At 33.2% G+C, this 23,907-nt stretch overlaps 1 protein-coding gene across 1 annotated transcript; it reads right to left on the reverse strand.

Moving 5' to 3' along the window:
- Positions 1–903: 903 nt before the first annotated feature.
- Positions 904–17,572, reverse strand: LOC143048895 (uncharacterized). The gene is made up of 5 exons (XM_076222763.1): positions 17,470–17,572; positions 5,938–6,005; positions 4,756–4,834; positions 2,598–2,699; positions 904–1,290 (listed from the first exon to the last, which is right to left on the reverse strand). The coding sequence occupies exons 1-5, from the start codon at positions 17,550–17,552 to the stop codon at positions 1,092–1,094; spliced, it is 531 nt and encodes a 176-aa protein (XP_076078878.1). The 5' UTR covers positions 17,553–17,572; the 3' UTR covers positions 904–1,091.
- Between the last annotated feature and the right edge of the window lie 6,335 nt (positions 17,573–23,907).

Below are 23,907 nucleotides of genomic sequence, written 5' to 3' on the forward strand. Positions count from 1 at the left end.
TATATGTATATACTAGACAAAGATGTATGTTAAAGTTCAAATTTCTTTTTTTACCATGACCATCAATGTCAGGTTTGCATAGTTGAACTTACTTTTCTACAATGACTTAAAATGTATGGGTTATGTCTCTCCTGTTTTGGTAGTCCCAGAATGTGAGACATAGCGATAACAATCCCATTTATTATCAGTTACAGGATAAATATATTTGGTATATGGGTTACTTACAAGGTCTACATGTCTGTCAGACCTTTACCTCTTTTCATGGAACAGTGATCAAGGTTGAAAGTACGTGCTTAGGTCCTTTTCTAGGATATTATCAGCAGTAGGTCAACTGTATTTGTATATGGAATGATTGTTAGGTGTACATGTCAGGCTGGCAGATGTCATCTGACTTGAACCTCATTTTTATGTTTCATTGGTCAATGTGAATTTTCTATGTTTTATCTATTTTTCAAATAATACAACCAATAGGTCAACTATATTTGTTGTCATTTTCATGGTTCAACTTTGTGAGATTAGGTAATTTTCTCTTATGCCACAATTAGAAGGTCAACTTTATTTTGTGAATGGAATAACTGTAAGGTATACATATCTTACTGTCAGTGGCAGAGTTCATCTACATTGACTTCTATTTCATGGTTCATAAGTCACTATATTTTATGTTATGTATCAATTGTTTCAGCCATTCAAGCAAAGAAATTGTTAGAGTAATAGAAGCCGGATATCAAGTGAACTTTGGCAACATCATCTTAAAATGATAGTTTTTGTCTAAAGTTACCGAACTGACCCTAGTTAACAGCATTGGAGCTTTTAAGTATCGACACATTGCGAAACATCGACACATTGCGAAACAATGTGAAGTTCTTTTAAAACATTGGTAATTTATCAAAATCAAAGCAAAATAAATTTCAACTTTTTAATTTGCTCTTTATCACAGTCAAATGTTGTTCAGGCTGAGAAGTGTCAAATTTCTTCATCCAAAGTTATGCTTTTGACTATTGTATTGTCCCAAATAAAACAGGTGTTGAACATAACCAGCAATATGCATTTAGTTCACTTGTATTTTGCTTTTTTTTTAATTTTGTTTCTTCTTATATAGATGAAGCTTCTTGTTTCAGTTTTGTTTCTTCGGATTTAGAAGTAACTCCTGGTTTTGGTTTTGTTTCTTCTGATTTAGAAGTAGCTTCTAGTTTTGGCTTTGTTTCTTCTGATTTAATAGTAGCTTCTAGTTTTGGCTGTGTTTCTTCTGATATAGTTGTCAATGGTTTCTTTATTTCTCCCCGAATTTTCCTGAAATAAAAAATCAGACATATATTATTGTAATCTAGCTTGAGTTATTTATGGTTTCAATATATCATATGCCATATAATCTAAGTCAATACAACAGTTAACCATCTCACAAAATAATAAACCATTCAATGCATGAAAAAATCAATCAAATATACACTATAATTGTTTTAAATAGTAGACTGAACATAAATTTCATATCTAATGGCTAGGAATCTATACATACTGTAAATTCAGAAATAATAGTGTGCGTTTATTATTGCAATTTTTAAGTAATGAACAAAAATGTGATATTAATTATTGTGATTTCTCAAAAAGCTGCATACAGATATATGTTTCAAATATCAGAATGTGGGTTCTTATCATTGTGATACTCACCCAGTCACATATACAGATAAATATAAACCTTGAGATAAATTCTGAATTCACAGTATTTAAAAAAATTATGAAATGATAGAGTGCAGCATGAGTCTGTGTGACTTCCCAAGCCCCACCAAGGAACAAATCTGTGAATCTATGGTGCAATTAAAAGGACTTGTTATAAAAAGGGCTTGTTATAAAAAAGACTGGTTATAAAAAGGACTGGTTATAAAAAGGGCTTGTTATAAAAAGGACTTGTAAAAAACCCTTTATACTGTGGATTCATTAATATTCATTGGATGATAATTTTCGTAGATTTGGTGGGTACATGGGAACCACGAATTTAAAAGTTACACGAATTACAAATTTTCTAAAGAAATGTATGCAAACTTTGCCAAAACCATGAATTTAAATATCCATGAATATGCAAGTTTTCCTCAATCCACGAAAATTGGTACCCACGAAAATAAATGAATCCACAGTATCTTTCTGTTTGGTGAGAGCCTAGGCTCCATGTTGAAGGCTGTACCTTGACCTATAATGGTTTACTTTTATAAATTGTGACTTGGATGGAGAGTTGTCTCATTGGCACTCATACCACATCTTCCTATATCTATTGTCATAGAAGTTCAGAATATATATAAAATGTTCAGGACACAAACATGTAAAACAAAATCACCTTTTTGATCTTGAGGTCAAAAGTCAAGGTTATGATGATAAATGACACACTGTATTATGGCAATAAACCTTCATGCCAAAAATCATATAATTCAATATGTTCAATGAAGAAAGATAAAAAAAGTTATGGACTGGACAAGGTGGTATGATAAGAACAAGTAGAACCAAATAAAGTTTAACCCTTAGAAGAAGAAACACTGCATAAACACAATGTCTCCTTTCATTAAAGGGGAGACCATCATAATTTACAATACTTTACATGGTATACATACTTTTTATAACGCAACAGTTCTCTAATTTGATCTTTATGTCTATCCTCTTGTGTTTTGTTTAAACTTTTCATCAACATCACCACAGGAATACCTATACATAATCTGAAACAAATAGTTCAGACTCATAATGAAAAGAAGACAATGTGTATTTAAATGAAACATTAACAAACCCTCCTGTTTTAGTTTGTTTTTTGTTTTTAAATGTAATATTATATTCCTCTTTAGGATAAAAGTATAAGAATCATACACAATATTTTGACCAGTGTCTATCTATTTTACGTTCTATGACCTTTGTTACAAGATTGTGTTTCCTTTGGGCCAGGTGAGCTTTTCTCATCACTTGGCGTCCATTGTCCGTCGTTGTCGTTAACTTTTACAAAAATCTTCTCCTCTGATACTACTGGGCCAAATTTAACCAAACTTGGCCACAATCATCATTGGGGTATCTAGTTTAAAAAATGTGTCCGGTGACCAGGCCAACCCACCAAGATGGCCACCATGGCTAAAAATAGAACAATGGGGTAAAATGTAGATTTTGGCTTTTATCTCAGAAACCAAAGCATTTAAAGCAAATCTGACATGGGGGTTAAATTGTGTATCAGGTCAATTATCTGCCATTAAATTTTCAGACAAATCGGACAACCTGTTGTTGGGTTGCTGCCCCGAATTAGTAATTTTAAGGAAATTTTGCAGATTTTGGTTATTATCTTGAACATTATTATAGATACATATAAACTGTAAACAGCAATAATGTCCAGCAAGTAAGATCTACAAAAAAATCAACATGACCAAAATGATCAGTTGACCCCTTAAGGAGTTATTGCCCTTTATAGTAATTTTTTGTCAATTTTTCGTCAATTTTTGTTATCTTGTACAAAAATCTTCTCCTCTGAAACTACTATGACAAATTTAACCAAACTTGTCCGTAATCATCATTAGGGTATCTTGTTTAAAACTTGTGTCTGATGACCCTGCCTGTGAACCAAGATGGCCGACATGGCAAAAATAGTACATAGGGTAAAATGCAAATTTTTGCTTAAATCTCAGAAACCAAAGAATTTAAAGCAAATCTGACGAGGATACATTTGTTCGTTAGGTCAAAGTCTATCTGCCCTGAAGTTTTCAGACCAATCAGGCAACCAGTTGTTGGGTTGCTGCCCCAGAATTGGTAATTTTCAGAAAATTTTGCAGCTTTTGATTATTATCTTGAATACTATTATAGATAGAGATAAACTGTAAACAGGAATAATGTACAGCAAAGTAAGACCTACAAATAAATCAACATGATCAAAATGGTCAATCGACCCGTTAAGGAGTTATTGTCCTTTATAGTCAAATTTTAACAATTTTCATAAATTTTGTAATTTTTTATTCATTTATGATAGGCACATAGACCAAGGTGAGCGACACAGGCTCTGTAGAGCCTCTAGTTTGACTAGTAAACAGATTTTAGCAGAATCATGCATATTAACTCTTCTCTTACATGAACACTTTTTACCAGCTATGAATTATCATCAGATTTAAACACGGGTATAGTAACTGGTGTCACTAATGAAGCAATGTTTATCCTTCCACAGTTTCAGAAAATGCTAAACTAGAGAATAAGATATGTTGAACTGTAGGCTCCTGGAGAATGAATATCGCAAACAGCAAAACTACCCCTTCACTTAGAAAGTAGCTTCTTAAGAACATTTTTCAATTACTTCTTTTCATTTAAATTTTTCTTGAATAGAAAACCCTTAATCTTATTTCCAATAGTGTTTCATAGAAAACTTGAAGATATTTTGACTTTCAGATTAGCACCATAGTTACAACACTTGTTCAAGAAATTAAATAACATATATTTATCAATTAAAAAATTTCAATTTTCAAATCCAGCCAAGCAATGATTAGAATAATCATGATAAAGTCATTATTCTTATGGAATCAGCATTATACAACCACAGATAAGACCTAGTTAAACAGTCCTTACAAATTAACTTCATTCAGTTTTTCTAAAGATTATTAAAAAGTGCAGAATACAGATGATTGATGCTGAGCACTGTCAATAGTAAATGCAGATATCACAACCTTTTCAATAATTATACTCTTTTTAATGCTACCAAAGTAATGCCTAACAAATATTGGTCTAGGGGTAAAAAAAGTGTTATTATCTTACCCAATGACACTTCCTATAAGAAATCCTCCAACCATTCCTTCTGGACCATGCATAAATCTGCTGAGACTACAACCCACACCTGCAATTAAATGCATCTAGTAAGAAATCCATGTCACATCAGATAACAGCTTGCCAAATAGTTCATTTTCATAACACCGACTTTTGGCTCCGGAATAAACATTTTTTTAACAGGTTACCTTTTCTGTGGTAGGACATCTTGGTACTCGGTCAAGCATGAGCAATGTCAATAAGTAAATGTAAGATTTAAATCCGTACAATTTTGAGGGAAAGTTAACTTATTAAATGCTTTCAATGCATGACTAAATTAATGAAAAATAGTAAACTTCCCTCCAAATTGCACCGATCATATATTTGATTTTACTTTTTTTGGGTTACTCATAATTGACTGAGTAACCAGGATATCCTACCACAGAATAGGTAAGCTGTTTCATAATTGTAGAAGTGGCAATCAAAAGTTGGTAATATGAAAATAGTCAATTAAAGACACCATTATTATATGTACCAATGACATATTCCTATACAGAATTTTTGATGTATCTGCTCCAAAGACATATTCCAAAACAGATTAATTTTTACTTGTACCAATGACACATTCCCATACAGATTTATATTTACCTGTATCAATGACATATTCCCATACAGATTTATATTTACCTGTATCAATGACATATCCCATACAGATTTTATTTATCTGTTCCAATGACACATTCCAATACAGATTTATATTTACCTTATCAATGACATATTCCCATACAGATTTGTATTTACCTGTACCAATGACATATTCCAATACAGGTTAATATTAACCTGTACCAATGACATATTCCCATACATATTTATATTTAATACCTGTACCAATGATATATTCCCATACAGATTTGTATTTACCTGTACCAATGATATATTCCCATACAGATACATATTTACCTGTACCAATGACATATTCCAATACAGGTTAATATTAACCTGTACCAATGACATATTCCCATACATATTTATATTTACCTGTACCAATGATATATTCCCATACAGATTTGTATTTACCTGTACCAATGATATATTCCCATACAGATACATATTTACCTGTACCAATGACATATTCCCATTCAGATTAAAAAATACCTGTACCAATGAGATATTCTCATACATATGTATATTTACCTGTGCCAATGACATATTCCAATACAGATGTTTTATTTCTATAAACTGCTATACTTTGTGAAACTGCTCTGAAAAAAAAAAGCACACAACCTAAATCATAATTTTTACTCTGCAGGAGCAACAACTTCTAAAATCATAAATACAGTAAACTTATTGAATAAAAAACTTAATGTTTAAATTCAACATTTCAATTTAATGAGTTTTATCTAGAAATTATGTGTAACCCCACAAAATATATGTTCAGCTTCAATGAATTTGAAATGTAGAAAGTTTTTGTCAAAAAGACTACTGGTTAAAAGTTCAGATATTCAAGGGTCAGTAAATAACGAGTCAACAGAAAGAAATGAATATCTCTGGACAACTTATTCTTGGGTTAGAAAATCACTGTGTGACATCTAACATAGATAAATCTCTGGACAACTGGTTCTTGGGTTAGAAAAGCACTGTGTGACATCTAACATAGATAAATCTCTGGACAACTGGTTCTTGGGTTAGAAAAGTACTGTGTGACATCTAACATAGATAAATCTCTGGACAACTGGTTCTTGGGTTAGAAAAGTACTGTGTGACATCTAACATAGATAAATCTCTGGACAACTGGTTCTTGGGTTAGAAAAGTACTGTGTGACATCTAAAATAGATAAATCTCTGGACAACTGGTTCTTGGGTTAGAAAAGTACTGTGTGACATCTAACATAGATAAATCTCTGGACAACTGGTTCTTGGGTTAGAAAAGTACTGTGTGACATCTAACATAGTTAAATCTCTGGACAACTGGTTCTTGGGTTAGAAAAGTACTGTGTGACATCTAACATAGATAAATCTCTGGACAACTGGTTCTTGGGTTAGAAAAGTACTGTGTGACATCTAACATAGATAAATCTCTGGACAACTGGTTCTTGGGTTAGAAAAGCACTGTGTGACATCTAACATAGATAAATCTCTGGACAACTTATTCTTGGGTTAGAAAAGTACTGTGTGACATCTAACATAGATAAATCTCTGGACAACTGGTTCTTGGGTTAGAAAATCACTGTGTGACATCTAACATAGATAAATCTCTAGACAACTGGTTCTTGGGTTAGAAAAGTACTGTGTGACATCTAACATAGATACCGGTAAATCTCTGGACAACTGGTTCTTGGGTTAGAAAAGTACTGTGTGACATCTAACATAGATAAATCTCTGGACAACTGGTTCTTGGGTTAGAAAAGCACTGTGTGACATCTAACATAGATAAATCTTTGGACAACTGGTTCTTGGGTTAGAAAAGTACTGTGTGACATCTAACATAGATAAATCTCTGGACAACTGGTTCTTGGGTTAGAAAATCACTGTGTGACATCTAACATAGATAAATCTCTAGACAACTGGTTCTTGGGTTAGAAAAGTACTGTGTGACATCTAACATAGATAAATCTCTGGACAACTGGTTCTTGGGTTAGAAAAGTACTGTGTGACATCTAACATAGATAAATCTCTGGACAACTGGTTCTTGGGTTAGAAAAGTACTGTGTGACATCTAACATAGATAAATCTCTGGACAACTGGTTCTTGGGTTAGAAAATCACTGTGTGACATCTAACATAGATAAATCTCTAGACAACTGGTTCTTGGGTTAGAAAAGTACTGTGTGACATCTAACATAGATAAATCTCTGGACAACTGGTTCTTGGGTTAGAAAAGTACTGTGTGACATCTAACATAGATAAATCTCTGGACAACTGGTTCTTGGGTTAGAAAAGCACTGTGTGACATCTAACATAGATAAATCTCTGGACAACTGGTTCTTGGGTTAGAAAATCACTGTGTGACATCTAACATAGATAAATCTCTGGACAACTGGTTCTTGGGTTAGAAAAGTACTGTGTGACATCTAACATAGATAAATCTCTGGACAACTGGTTCTTGGGTTAGAAAAGTACTGTGTGACATCTAACATAGATAAATCTCTGGACAACTGGTTCTTGGGTTAGAAAAGTACTGTGTGACATCTAACATAGATAAATCTCTGGACAACTGGTTCTTGGGTTAGAAAAGTACTGTGTGACATCTAACATAGATAAATCTCTGGACAACTGGTTCTTGGGTTAGAAAATCATTGTGTGACATCTAACATAGATAAATCTCTGGACAACTGGTTCTTGGGTTAGAAAAGTACTGTGTGACATCTAACATAGATAAATCTCTGGACAACTGGTTCTTGGGTTAGAAAAGTACTGTGTGACATCTAACATAGATAAATCTCTGGACAACTGGTTCTTGGGTTAGAAAAGTACTGTGTGACATCTAACATAGATAAATCTCTGGACAACTGGTTCTTGGGTTAGAAAAGCACTGTGTGACATCTAACATAGTTAAATCTCTGGACAACTGGTTCTTGGGTTAGAAAAGTACTGTGTGACATCTAACATAGATAAATCTCTGGACAACTGGTTCTTGGGTTAGAAAAGTACTGTGTGACATCTAACATAGATAAATCTCTGGACAACTGGTTCTTGGGTTAGAAAAGTACTGTGTGACATCTAACATAGATAAATCTCTGGACAACTGGTTCTTGGGTTAGAAAAGTACTGTGTGACATCTAACATAGATAAATCTCTGGACAACTGGTTCTTGGGTTAGAAAATCACTGTGTGACATCTAACATAGATAAATCTCTGGACAACTTGTTCTTGGGTTAGAAAAGTACTGTGTGACATCTAACATAGATAAATCTCTGGACAACTGGTTCTTGGGTTAGAAAAGCACTGTGTGACATCTAACATAGATAAATCTCTGGACAACTGGTTCTTGGGTTAGAAAAGCACTGTGTGACATCTAACATAGATAAATCTCTGGACAACTGGTTCTTGGGTTAGAAAAGTACTGTGTGACATCTAACATAGATAAATCTCTGGACAACTGGTTCTTGGGTTAGAAAAGTACTGTGTGACATCTAACATAGATAAATCTCTGGACAACTGGTTCTTGGGTTAGAAAAGTACTGTGTGACATCTAACATAGATAAATCTCTGGACAACTGGTTCTTGGGTTAGAAAAGCACTGTGTGACATCTAACATAGATAAATCTCTGGACAACTGGTTCTTGGGTTAGAAAAGCACTGTGTGACATCTAACATAGATAAATCTCTCGACAACTGGTTCTTGGGTTAGAAAAGTACTGTGTGACATCTAACATAGATAAATCTCTGGACAACTGGTTCTTGGGTTAGAAAAGCACTGTGTGACATCTAACATAGATAAATCTCTGGACAACTGGTTCTTGGGTTAGAAAAGTACTGTGTGACATCTAACATAGATAAATCTCTGGACAACTGGTTCTTGGGTTAGAAAAGTACTGTGTGACATCTAACATAGATAAATCTCTGGACAACTGGTTCTTGGGTTAGAAAAGCACTGTGTGACATCTAACATAGATAAATCTCTGGACAACTGGTTCTTGGGTTAGAAAAGCACTGTGTGACATCTAACATAGATAAATCTCTGGACAACTGGTTCTTGGGTTAGAAAAGCACTGTGTGACATCTAACATAGATAAATCTCTGGACAACTGGTTCTTGGGTTAGAAAAGTACTGTGTGACATCTAACATAGATAAATCTCTGGACAACTGGTTCTTGGGTTAGAAAAGTACTGTGTGACATCTAACATAGATAAATCTCTTGACAACTGGTTCTTGGTTAGAAAAGTACTGTGTGACATCTAACATAGATAAATCTCTGGACAACTGGTTCTTGGGTTAGAAAAGTACTGTGTGACATCTAACATAGATAAATCTCTTGACAACTGGTTCTTGGGTTAGAAAAGTACTGTGTGACATCTAACATAGATAAATCTCTGGACAACTGGTTCTTGGGTTAGAAAAGTACTGTGTGACATCTAACATAGATAAATCTCTGGACAACTGGTTCTTGGGTTAGAAAAGTACTGTGTGACATCTAACATAGATAAATCTCTGGACAACTGGTTCTTGGGTTAGAAAATCACTGTGTGACATCTAACATAGATAAATCTCTGGACAACTGGTTCTTGGGTTAGAAAAGCACTGTGTGACATCTAACATAGATAAATCTCTGGACAACTGGTTCTTGGGTTAGAAAAGCACTGTGTGACATCTAACATAGATAAATCTCTGGACAACTGGTTCTTGGATTAGAAAAGCACTGTGTGACATCTAACATAGAAAAATCTCTGGACAACTGGTTCTTGGGTTAGAAAAGTACTGTGTGACATCTAACATAGATAAATCTCTGGACAACTGGTTCTTGGGTTAGAAAAGCACTGTGTGACATCTAACATAGATAAATCTCTGGACAACTGGTTCTTGGGTTAGAAAAGCACTGTGTGACATCTAACATAGAAAAATCTCTGGACAACTGGTTCTTGGGTTAGAAAAGTACTGTGTGACATCTAACATAGATAAATCTCTTGACAACTGGTTCTTGGGTTAGAAAAGTACTGTGTGACATCTAACATAGAAAAATCTCTGGACAACTGGTTCTTGGGTTAGAAAAGTACTGTGTGACATCTAACATAGATAAATCTCTGGACAACTGGTTCTTGGGTTAGAAAAGTACTGTGTGACATCTAACATAGATAAATCTCTGGACAACTGGTTCTTGGGTTAGAAAAGTACTGTGTGACATCTAACATAGATAAATCCCTAGACAACTGGTTCTTGTGTTAGAAAAGCACTGTGTGACATCTAACATAGATAAATCTCTGGACAACTGGTTCTTGGGTTAGAAAAGTACTGTGTGACATCTAACATAGATAAATCTCTGGACAACTGGTTCTTGTGTTAGAAAAGCACTGTCTGACATCTAACATAGATAAATCTCTGGACAACTGGTTCTTGGGTTAGAAAAGTACTGTGTGACATCTAACATAGATAAATCTCTGGACAACTGGTTCTTGGGTTAGAAAAGTACTGTGTGACATCAAACATAGATAAATCTCTGGACAACTGGTTCTTGGGTTAGAAAAGCATTGTGTGACATCTAACATAGATAAATCTCTGGACAACTGGTTCTTGGGTTAGAAAAGTACTGTGTGACATCTAACATAGATAAATCTCTGGACAACTGGTTCTTGGGTTAGAAAAGTACTGTGTGACATCTAACATAGATAAATCTCTGGACAACTGGTTCTTGGGTTAGAAAAGTACTGTGTGACATCTAAAATAGATAAATCTCTGGACAACTGGTTCTTGGGTTAGAAAAGTACTGTGTGACATCTAACATAGATAAATCTCTGGACAACTGGTTCTTGGGTTAGAAAAGTACTGTGTGACATCTAACATAGATAAATCCCTAGACAACTGGTTCTTGTGTTAGAAAAGCACTGTGTGACATCTAACATAGATAAATCTCTGGACAACTGGTTCTTGGGTTAGAAAAGTACTGTGTGACATCTAACATAGATAAATCTCTGGACAACTGGTTCTTGTGTTAGAAAAGCACTGTCTGACATCTAACATAGATAAATCTCTGGACAACTGGTTCTTGGGTTAGAAAAGTACTGTGTGACATCTAACATAGATAAATCTCTGGACAACTGGTTCTTGGGTTAGAAAAGTACTGTGTGACATCAAACATAGATAAATCTCTGGACAACTGGTTCTTGGGTTAGAAAAGCATTGTGTGACATCTAACATAGATAAATCTCTGGACAACTGGTTCTTGGGTTAGAAAAGTACTGTGTGACATCTAACATAGATAAATCTCTGGACAACTGGTTCTTGGGTTAGAAAAGTACTGTGTGACATCTAACATAGATAAATCTCTGGACAACTGGTTCTTGGGTTAGAAAAGTACTGTGTGACATCTAACATAGATAAATCTCTGGACAACTGGTTCTTGGGTTAGAAAAGTACTGTGTGACATCTAACATAGATAAATCTCTGGACAACTGGTTCTTGGGTTAGAAAAGTACTGTGTGACATCTAACATAGATAAATCTCTGGACAACTGGTTCTTGGGTTAGAAAAGTACTGTGTGACATCTAACATAGATAAATCTCTGGACAACTGGTTCTTGGGTTAGAAAAGCATTGTGTGACATCTAACATAGATAAATCTCTGGACAACTGGTTCTTGGGTTAGAAAAGTACTGTGTGACATCTAACATAGATAAATCTCTGGACAACTGGTTCTTGGGTTAGAAAAGTACTGTGTGACATCTAACATAGATAAATCTCTGGACAACTGGTTCTTGGGTTAGAAAAGTACTGTGTGACATCTAACATAGATAAATCTCTGGACAACTGGTTCTTGGGTTAGAAAAGTACTGTGTGACATCTAACATAGATAAATCTCTGGACAACTGGTTCTTGGGTTAGAAAAGTACTGTGTGACATCTAACATAGATAAATCTCTGGACAACTGGTTCTTGGGTTAGAAAAGTACTGTGTGACATCTAACATAGATAAATCTCTGGACAACTGGTTCTTGGGTTAGAAAAGTACTGTGTGACATCTAACATAGATAAATCTCTGGACAACTGGTTCTTGGGTTAGAAAAGTACTGTGTGACATCTAACATAGATAAATCTCTGGACAACTGGTTCTTGGGTTAGAAAAGCATTGTGTGACATCTAACATAGATAAATCTCTGGACAACTGGTTCTTGGGTTAGAAAAGTACTGTGTGACATCTAACATAGATAAATCTCTGGACAACTGGTTCTTGGGTTAGAAAAGTACTGTGTGACATCTAACATAGATAAATCTCTGGACAACTGGTTCTTGGGTTAGAAAAGTACTGTGTGACATCTAACATAGATAAATCTCTGGACAACTGGTTCTTGGGTTAGAAAAGTACTGTGTGACATCTAACATAGATAAATCTCTGGACAACTGGTTCTTGGGTTAGAAAAGTACTGTGTGACATCTAACATAGATAAATCTCTGGACAACTGGTTCTTGGGTTAGAAAAGTACTGTGTGACATCTAACATAGATAAATCTCTGGACAACTGGTTCTTGGGTTAGAAAAGTACTGTGTGACATCTAACATAGATAAATCCCTAGACAACTGGTTCTTGTGTTAGAAAAGCACTGTGTGACATCTAACATAGATAAATCTCTGGACAACTGGTTCTTGGGTTAGAAAAGTACTGTGTGACATCTAACATAGATAAATCTCTGGACAACTGGTTCTTGGGTTAGAAAAGTACTGTGTGACATCTAACATAGATAAATCTCTGGACAACTGGTTCTTGGGTTAGAAAAGCATTGTGTGACATCTAACATAGATAAATCTCTGGACAACTGGTTCTTGGGTTAGAAAAGTACTGTGTGACATCTAACATAGATAAATCTCTGGACAACTGGTTCTTGGGTTAGAAAAGTACTGTGTGACATCTAACATAGAAAAATCTCTGGACAACTGGTTCTTGGGTTAGAAAAGTACTGTGTGACATCTAACATAGATAAATCTCTTGACAACTGGTTCTTGGGTTAGAAAAGTACTGTGTGACATCTAACATAGATAAATCTCTGGACAACTGGTTCTTGGGTTAGAAAAGTACTGTGTGACATCTAACATAGATAAATCTCTGGACAACTGGTTCTTGGGTTAGAAAAGTACTGTGTGACATCTAAAATAGATAAATCTCTGGACAACTGGTTCTTGGGTTAGAAAAGTACTGTGTGACATCTAACATAGATAAATCTCTGGACAACTGGTTCTTGGGTTAGAAAAGTACTGTGTGACATCTAACATAGATAAATCCCTAGACAACTGGTTCTTGTGTTAGAAAAGCACTGTGTGACATCTAACATAGATAAATCTCTGGACAACTGGTTCTTGGGTTAGAAAAGTACTGTGTGACATCTAACATAGATAAATCTCTGGACAACTGGTTCTTGGGTTAGAAAAGTACTGTGTGACATCTAACATAGATAAATCTCTGGACAACTGGTTCTTGGGTTAGAAAAGCATTGTGTGACATCTAACATAGATAAATCTCTGGACAACTGGTTCTTGGGTTAGAAAAGTACTGTGTGACATCTAACATAGATAAATCTCTGGACAACTGGTTCTTGGGTTAGAAAAGTACTGTGTGACATCTAACATAGATAAATCTCTGGACAACTGGTTCTTGGGTTAGAAAAGTACTGTGTGACATCTAACATAGATAAATCTCTGGACAACTGGTTCTTGGGTTAGAAAAGTACTGTGTGACATCTAACATAGATAAATCTCTGGACAACTGGTTCTTGGGTTAGAAAAGTACTGTGTGACATCTAACATAGATAAATCTCTGGACAACTGGTTCTTGGGTTAGAAAAGTACTGTGTGACATCTAACATAGATAAATCTCTGGACAACTGGTTCTTGGGTTAGAAAAGTACTGTGTGACATCTAACATAGATAAATCTCTGGACAACTGGTTCTTGGGTTAGAAAAGCATTGTGTGACATCTAACATAGATAAATCTCTGGACAACTGGTTCTTGGGTTAGAAAAGTACTGTGTGACATCTAACATAGATAAATCTCTGGACAACTGGTTCTTGGGTTAGAAAAGTACTGTGTGACATCTAACATAGAAAAATCTCTGGACAACTGGTTCTTGGGTTAGAAAAGTACTGTGTGACATCTAACATAGATAAATCTCTTGACAACTGGTTCTTGGGTTAGAAAAGTACTGTGTGACATCTAACATAGATAAATCTCTGGACAACTGGTTCTTGGGTTAGAAAAGTACTGTGTGACATCTAACATAGATAAATCTCTGGACAACTGGTTCTTGGGTTAGAAAAGTACTGTGTGACATCTAAAATAGATAAATCTCTGGACAACTGGTTCTTGAGTTAGAAAAGTACTGTGTGACATCTAACATAGATAAATCTCTGGACAACTGGTTCTTGGGTTAGAAAAGTACTGTGTGAAATCTAACATAGATAAATCCCTAGACAACTGGTTCTTGTGTTAGAAAAGCACTGTGTGACATCTAACATAGATAAATCTCTGGACAACTGGTTCTTGGGTTAGAAAAGTACTGTGTGACATCTAACATAGATAAATCTCTGGACAACTGGTTCTTGGGTTAGAAAAGTACTGTGTGACATCTAACATAGATAAATCTCTGGACAACTGGTTCTTGGGTTAGAAAAGCATTGTGTGACATCTAACATAGATAAATCTCTGGACAACTGGTTCTTGGGTTAGAAAAGTACTGTGTGACATCTAACATAGATAAATCTCTGGACAACTGGTTCTTGGGTTAGAAAAGTACTGTGTGACATCTAACATAGATAAATCTCTGGACAACTGGTTCTTGGGTTAGAAAAGTACTGTGTGACATCTAACATAGATAAATCTCTGGACAACTGGTTCTTGGGTTAGAAAAGTACTGTGTGACATCTAACATAGATAAATCTCTGGACAACTGGTTCTTGGGTTAGAAAAGTACTGTGTGACATCTAACATAGATAAATCTCTGGACAACTGGTTCTTGGGTTAGAAAAGTACTGTGTGACATCTAACATAGATAAATCTCTGGACAACTGGTTCTTGGGTTAGAAAAGTACTGTGTGACATCTAACATAGATAAATCTCTGGACAACTGGTTCTTGGGTTAGAAAAGTACTGTGTGACATCTAACATAGATAAATCTCTGGACAACTGGTTCTTGGGTTAGAAAAGTACTGTGTGACATCTAACATAGATAAATCCCTAGACAACTGGTTCTTGTGTTAGAAAAGCACTGTGTGACATCTAACATAGATAAATCTCTGGACAACTGGTTCTTGGGTTAGAAAAGTACTGTGTGACATCTAACATAGATAAATCTCTGGACAACTGGTTCTTGGGTTAGAAAAGTACTGTGTGACATCTAACATAGATAAATCTCTGGACAACTGGTTCTTGGGTTAGAAAAGCATTGTGTGACATCTAACATAGATAAATCTCTGGACAACTGGTTCTTGGGTTAGAAAAGTACTGTGTGACATCTAACATAGATAAATCTCTGGACAACTGGTTCTTGGGTTAGAAAAGTACTGTGTGACATCTAACATAGAAAAATCTCTGGACAACTGGTTCTTGGGTTAGAAAAGTACTGTGTGACATCTAACATAGATAAATCTCTTGACAACTGGTTCTTGGGTTAGAAAAGTACTGTGTGACATCTAACATAGATAAATCTCTGGACAACTGGTTCTTGGGTTAGAAAAGTACTGTGTGACATCTAACATAGATAAATCTCTGGACAACTGGTTCTTGGGTTAGAAAAGTACTGTGTGACATCTAAAATAGATAAATCTCTGGACAACTGGTTCTTGGGTTAGAAAAGTACTGTGTGACATCTAACATAGATAAATCTCTGGACAACTGGTTCTTGGGTTAGAAAAGTACTGTGTGACATCTAACATAGATAAATCCCTAGACAACTGGTTCTTGTGTTAGAAAAGCACTGTGTGACATCTAACATAGATAAATCTCTGGACAACTGGTTCTTGGGTTAGAAAAGTACTGTGTGACATCTAACATAGATAAATCTCTGGACAACTGGTTCTTGGGTTAGAAAAGTACTGTGTGACATCTAACATAGATAAATCTCTGGACAACTGGTTCTTGGGTTAGAAAAGCATTGTGTGACATCTAACATAGATAAATCTCTGGACAACTGGTTCTTGGGTTAGAAAAGTACTGTGTGACATCTAACATAGATAAATCTCTGGACAACTGGTTCTTGGGTTAGAAAAGTACTGTGTGACATCTAACATAGATAAATCTCTGGACAACTGGTTCTTGGGTTAGAAAAGTACTGTGTGACATCTAACATAGATAAATCTCTGGACAACTGGTTCTTGGGTTAGAAAAGTACTGTGTGACATCTAACATAGATAAATCTCTGGACAACTGGTTCTTGGGTTAGAAAAGTACTGTGTGACATCTAACATAGATAAATCTCTGGACAACTGGTTCTTGGGTTAGAAAAGTACTGTGTGACATCTAACATAGATAAATCTCTGGACAACTGGTTCTTGGGTTAGAAAAGTACTGTGTGACATCTAACATAGATAAATCTCTTGACAACTGGTTCTTGGGTTAGAAAAGTACTGTGTGACATCTAACATAGATAAATCTCTGGACAACTGGTTCTTGGGTTAGAAAAGCACTGTGTGACATCTAACATAGATAAATTGGTTGTGAACACCTGATCACTATAAAATCAGAGAAAGTGGCCATAGAACATTACAGTTATATTACCTTAAGTGTTATCATTCTATATCAGATAGTTTCAAGGAACATAACTTATGTCAATAGAGTGAATTTCTGTATATGATTTAAATTTTCTGTTGGAGTCAGATTTATATTTTGGTCCTTATTGACTTTTATATGATAGTAGTTTTTAGCTCGTATTTGTGATTTACACTTAAGACATAGAATTGAACCCAAGTCACTGAAACAGTATTTTCTTTGTGGTTCAACCTCTCACTAGAGGCCATCAAAGTCGAGTTGATTTTTTGTGTGTGCAAAAGTGGCAATTTTGGTAGAGAACATCTCTTTTTTTAATACTTACAATACACTGCCTGCTAGAAGTCCACACCTTGCAGCCCAAGCTCCACCAAATAACACTGACCTGGTAATAACTGTATCTCTCATTTGCCTCTACAAATAAAAGTAAGCAACTATAGCTAGTTAATAGATATAAAATAATTACCTTGTCCTTTAAGGCTCACATCATATAAAATGAGGTCATTGAATAGAAGTTCCTTTATAAACTTTCAATCGGAAGAAATATCAATAGGATAAAATATTACAGTATTTGTTCATGACAGTAGGAACAGATCCAGCCATTATTAAAAGAGGAGTTTTCCAACCTTGGATAAAAGGAGAGCGGGAGGGTTTCAACTAAATGTAGCCATTTAAATGCATCGTTAAAATAAATGCACCCCCCCTTTTGGATCTACCACTGGACAGAATAGAGCATATGAAATATGTGTTTCCACATGAACTTATAATAGCATTGTTTATTACAACATTCACAGATAAACTTCATAAAGTTTTTTGTTTCAAATATTCCATTAGGGAACATACATGACATATATTACATTATTGTAGTAATAGACCATCATTTAAAAAGTTTCGGCTATTGGCCTTCTTCAGTTTCTATATTTTCCTCCTTAGCTATGTGGTAGACATCATGCTTTTGTTTAACAAGATCTTAACTAGAGCTTTGTTTTAGAGAAACCATGACACTTGTATATAACACAACATGCTTTGTATGCTAAATAATCCACAGCTTCTTAAAACAATTTTCTAATCACTTTATAATCATAAACACACGTTGATACTTTACATTAGATGTCTGTTGTATGGCTGCTTCTGCAAGTGCTGATGGAATTGCAATCAAGAACATTTTCAACTGGATTTATTGATTGATTTTTTTCTTGCTTTATAACATCCAGTGGCAAATATTTCATGCATATCCAGGAATAAGAGACACATGGAATATATTTATATGAGGGGGGGGGGGTCAGAGGGGTCCTGATCCTAAAATCCGGGCTTAAAAACATGAAATCCTGAGGTCCCGAATTTTAAAAAATTAAATCTCGACATCCCGAAATTAAAAAAAAAAAAAAAATCCCAGTTCCCGAAAGGGTCAATCTCAAAATCCTGAGCTTAAATACACCTGATCCTGACGTCCCGAAAAAGGTCCTGCCCCCTTCTTATATGGTTTAAGTTACCTCATTTAACTATACAGACACTGCTCACAAGTAAATAAAACATGAGACAATGTTTTCCTTTTATGTGATATACAGTTAAACTGAAAAACTTATTCATAACCCTTTAGCTACAAACTGGAGAGTAATAATAAAGTTGAAAGTTATTCACAGCTGCAAAGTTTTTGGCATGTCTTCATTGTAAGCTGCCATCTACTTCTTCAAACTTTGAAACATAAATTATCTCTTTATGAAAAATAATAGTAATAATACCAAAAGGGAAATACCATTGTTACTGCAATTCTTCAACTAATTTGTCTCTATCTTTATCAACAGAAAGCATCAACTTTTGATATATGACATTTCCAGATTGACACATTAGAGAAAAAAACAGAAAATATTCAATAAAAGTCATAAAACTTGCTGCATTTGCTCAGATAAGTGATTTTAAATATATACTTAGGGGATAGCTCAAAATACCCTTTATAAACAATGAACATATGGGCAGATAAACAATGAACATTCTGTATAGTACATAATGACATAAGTATGAACATTCTGTATAGTACATAATGACATAAGTATGAACATTCTGTATAGTACATAATGACATAAGTATGAACATTCTGTATAGTACATAATGACATAAGTATGAACATTCTGTATAGTACATAATGACATAAGTATGAACATTCTGTATAGTACATAATGACATAAGTATGAACATTCTGTATAGTACATAATGACATAAGAATGAACATTCTGTATAGTACATAATGACATAAGTATGAACATTCTGTATAGTACATAATGACATAAGTATGAACATTCTGTATAGTACATAATGACATAAGTATGAACATTCTGTATAGTACATAATGACATAAGTATGAACATTCTGTATAGTACATAATGTAGTACATAATGACATAAGTATGAACATTCTGTATAGTACATAATGACATAAGTATGAACATTCTGTATAGTACATAATGACATAAGTATGAACATTCTGTATAGTACATAATGACATAAGTATGAACATTCTGTATAGTACATAATGACATAAGAATGAACATTCTGTATAGTACATAATGACATAAGTATGAACATTCTGTATAGTACATAATGACATAAGAATGAACATTCTGTATAGTACATAATGACATAAGTATGAACATTCTGTATAGTACATAATGACATAAGTATGAACATTCTGTATAGTACATAATGACATAAGAATGAACATTCTGTATAGTACATAATGACATAAGTATGAACATTCTGTATAGTACATAATGACATAAGTATGAACATTCTGTATAGTACATAATGTAGTACATAATGACATAAGTATGAACATTCTGTATAGTACATAATGACATAAGTATGAACATTCTGTATAGTACATAATGACATAAGTATGAACATTCTGTATAGTACATAATGACATAAGTATGAACATTCTGTATAGTACATAATGACATAAGAATGAACATTCTGTATAGTACATAATGACATAAGTATGAACATTCTGTATAGTACATAATGACATAAGTATGAACATTCTGTATAGTACATAATGACATAAGTATGAACATTCTGTATAGTACATAATGACATAAGTATGAACATTCTGTATAGTACATAATGACATAAGAATGAACATTCTGTGTGGTACATAATGACATAAGTATGAACATTCTGTATAGTACATAATGACATAAGTATGAACATTCTGTATAGTACATAATGACATAAGTATGAACATTCTGTATAGTACATAATGACATAAGTATAAACATTCTGTATAGTACATAATGACATAAGAATGAACATTCTGTATAGTACATAATGACATAAGTATGAACATTCTGTATAGTACATAATGTAGTACATAATGACATAAGAATGAACATTCTGTATAGTACATAATGACATAAGTATGAACATTCTGTATAGTACATAATGACATAAGTATGAACATTCTGTATAGTACATAATGTAGTACATAATGACATAAGTATGAACATTCTGTATAGTACATAATGACATAAGTATGAACATTCTGTATAGTACATAATGACATAAGTATGAACATTCTGTATAGTACATAATGACATAAGTATGAACATTCTGTATAGTACATAATGACATAAGAATGAACATTCTGTATAGTACATAATGACATAAGTATGAACATTCTGTATAGTACATAATGACATAAGTATGAACATTCTGTATAGTACATAATGACATAAGTATGAACATTCTGTATAGTACATAATGACATAAGTATGAACATTCTGTATAGTACATAATGTAGTACATAATGACATAAGTATGAACATTCTGTATAGTACATAATGACATAAGTATGAACATTCTGTATAGTACATAATGACATAAGTATGAACATTCTGTATAGTACATAATGACATAAGTATGAACATTCTGTATAGTACATAATGACATAAGAATGAACATTCTGTATAGTACATAATGACATAAGTATGAACATTCTGTATAGTACATAATGACATAAGAATGAACATTCTGTATAGTACATAATGACATAAGTATGAACATTCTGTATAGTACATAATGACATAAGTATGAACATTCTGTATAGTACATAATGACATAAGAATGAACATTCTGTATAGTACATAATGACATAAGTATGAACATTCTGTATAGTACATAATGACATAAGTATGAACATTCTGTATAGTACATAATGTAGTACATAATGACATAAGTATGAACATTCTGTATAGTACATAATGACATAAGTATGAACATTCTGTATAGTACATAATGACATAAGAATGAACATTCTGTATAGTACATAATGACATAAGTATGAACATTCTGTATAGTACATAATGACATAAGTATGAACATTCTGTATAGTACATAATGACATAAGTATGAACATTCTGTATAGTACATAATGACATAAGTATGAACATTCTGTATAGTACATAATGACATAAGTATGAACATTCTGTATAGTACATAATGACATAAGAATGAACATTCTGTATAGTACATAATGACATAAGAATGAACATTCTGTATAGTAACATAATGACATAAGAATGAACATTTGTATAGTACATAATGACATAAGTATGAACATTCTGTATAGTACATAATGTAGTACATAATGACATAAGTATGAACATTCTGTATAGTACATAATGACATAAGTATGAACATTCTGTATAGTACATAATGACATAAGTATGAACATTCTGTATAGTACATAATGACATAAGTATGAACATTCTGTATAGTACATAATGACATAAGTATGAACATTCTGTATAGTACATAATGACATAAGTATGAACATTCTGTATAGTACATAATGACATAAGTATGAACATTCTGTATAGTACATAATGACATAAGTATGAACATTCTGTATAGTACATAATGACATAAGAATGAACATTCTGTATAGTACATAATGACATAAGTATGAACATTCTGTATAGTACATAATGACATAAGAATGAACATTCTGTATAGTACATAATGACATAAGAATGAACATTCTGTATAGTACATAATGACATAAGAATGAACATTCTGTATAGTACATAATGACATAAGTATGAACATTCTGTATAGTACATAATGACATAAGTATGAACATTCTGTATAGTACATAATGACATAAGTATGAACATTCTGTATAGTACATAATGACATAAGTATGAACATTCTGTATAGTACATAATGACATAAGTATGAACATTCTGTATAGTACATAATGACATAAGTATGAACATTCTGTATAGTACATAATGACATAAGTATGAACATTCTGTATAGTACATAATGACATAAGAATGAACATTCTGTATAGTACATAATGACATAAGTATGAACATTCTGTATAGTACATAATGACATAAGAATGAACATTCTGTATAGTACATAATGACATAAGAATGAACATTCTGTATAGTACATAATGACATAAGTATGAACATTCTGTATAGTACATAATGACATAAGTATGAACATTCTGTATAGTACATAATGACATAAGAATGAACATTCTGTATAGTACATAGTGACATAAGTATGAACATTCTGTATAGTACATAATGACATAAGTATGAACATTCTGTATAGTACATAATGACATAAGTATGAACATTCTGTATAGTACATAATGACATAAGTATGAACATTCTGTATAGTACATAATGTATACATAAGAATGAACATTCTGTATAGTACATAATGACATAAGAATGAACATTCTGTATAGTACATAATGACATAAGTATGAACATTCTGTATAGTACATAATGACATAAGTATGAACATTCTGTATAGTACATAATGACATAAGTATGAACATTCTGTATAGTACATAATGGACATAAGTATGAACATTCTGTATAGTACATAATGACATAAGTATGAACATTCTGTATAGTACATAATGACATAAGTATGAACATTCTGTATAGTACATAATGACATAAGAATGAACATTCTGTATAGTACATAATGACATAAGTATGAACATTCTGTATAGTACATAATGACATAAGTATGAACATTCTGTATAGTACATAATGACATAAGTATGAACATTCTGTATAGTACATAATGACATAAGAATGAACATTCTGTATAGTACATAATGACATAAGAATGAACATTCTGTATAGTACATAATGACATAAGTATGAACATTCTGTATAGTACATAATGTTTGTATAGTACATAATGACATAAGTATGAACATTCTGTATAGTACATAATGACATAAGTATGAACATTCTGTATAGTACATAATGACATAAGTATGAACATTCTGTATAGTACATAAAGTACATAATGACATAAGTATGAACATTCTGTATAGTACATAATGACATAAGTATGAACATTCTGTATAGTACATAATGACATAAGTATGAACATTCTGTATAGTACATAATGACATAAGTATGAACATTCTGTATAGTACATAATGACATAAGTATGAACATTCTGTATAGTACATAATGACATAAAGTATGAACATTCTGTATAGTACATAATGACATAAGAATGAACATTCTGTATAGTACATAATGACATAAGTATGAACATTCTGTATAGTACATAATGACATAAGAATGAACATTCTGTATAGTACATAATGACATAAGTATGAACATTCTGTATAGTACATAATGTAGTACATAATGACATAAGTATGAACATTCTGTATAGTACATAATGACATAAGTATGAACATTCTGTATAGTACATAATGA

This window comes from Mytilus galloprovincialis, chromosome 1, assembly GCF_965363235.1.
Source record: "Mytilus galloprovincialis chromosome 1, xbMytGall1.hap1.1, whole genome shotgun sequence".
In the NCBI taxonomy this organism is placed as follows: domain Eukaryota; kingdom Metazoa; phylum Mollusca; class Bivalvia; order Mytilida; family Mytilidae; genus Mytilus; species Mytilus galloprovincialis.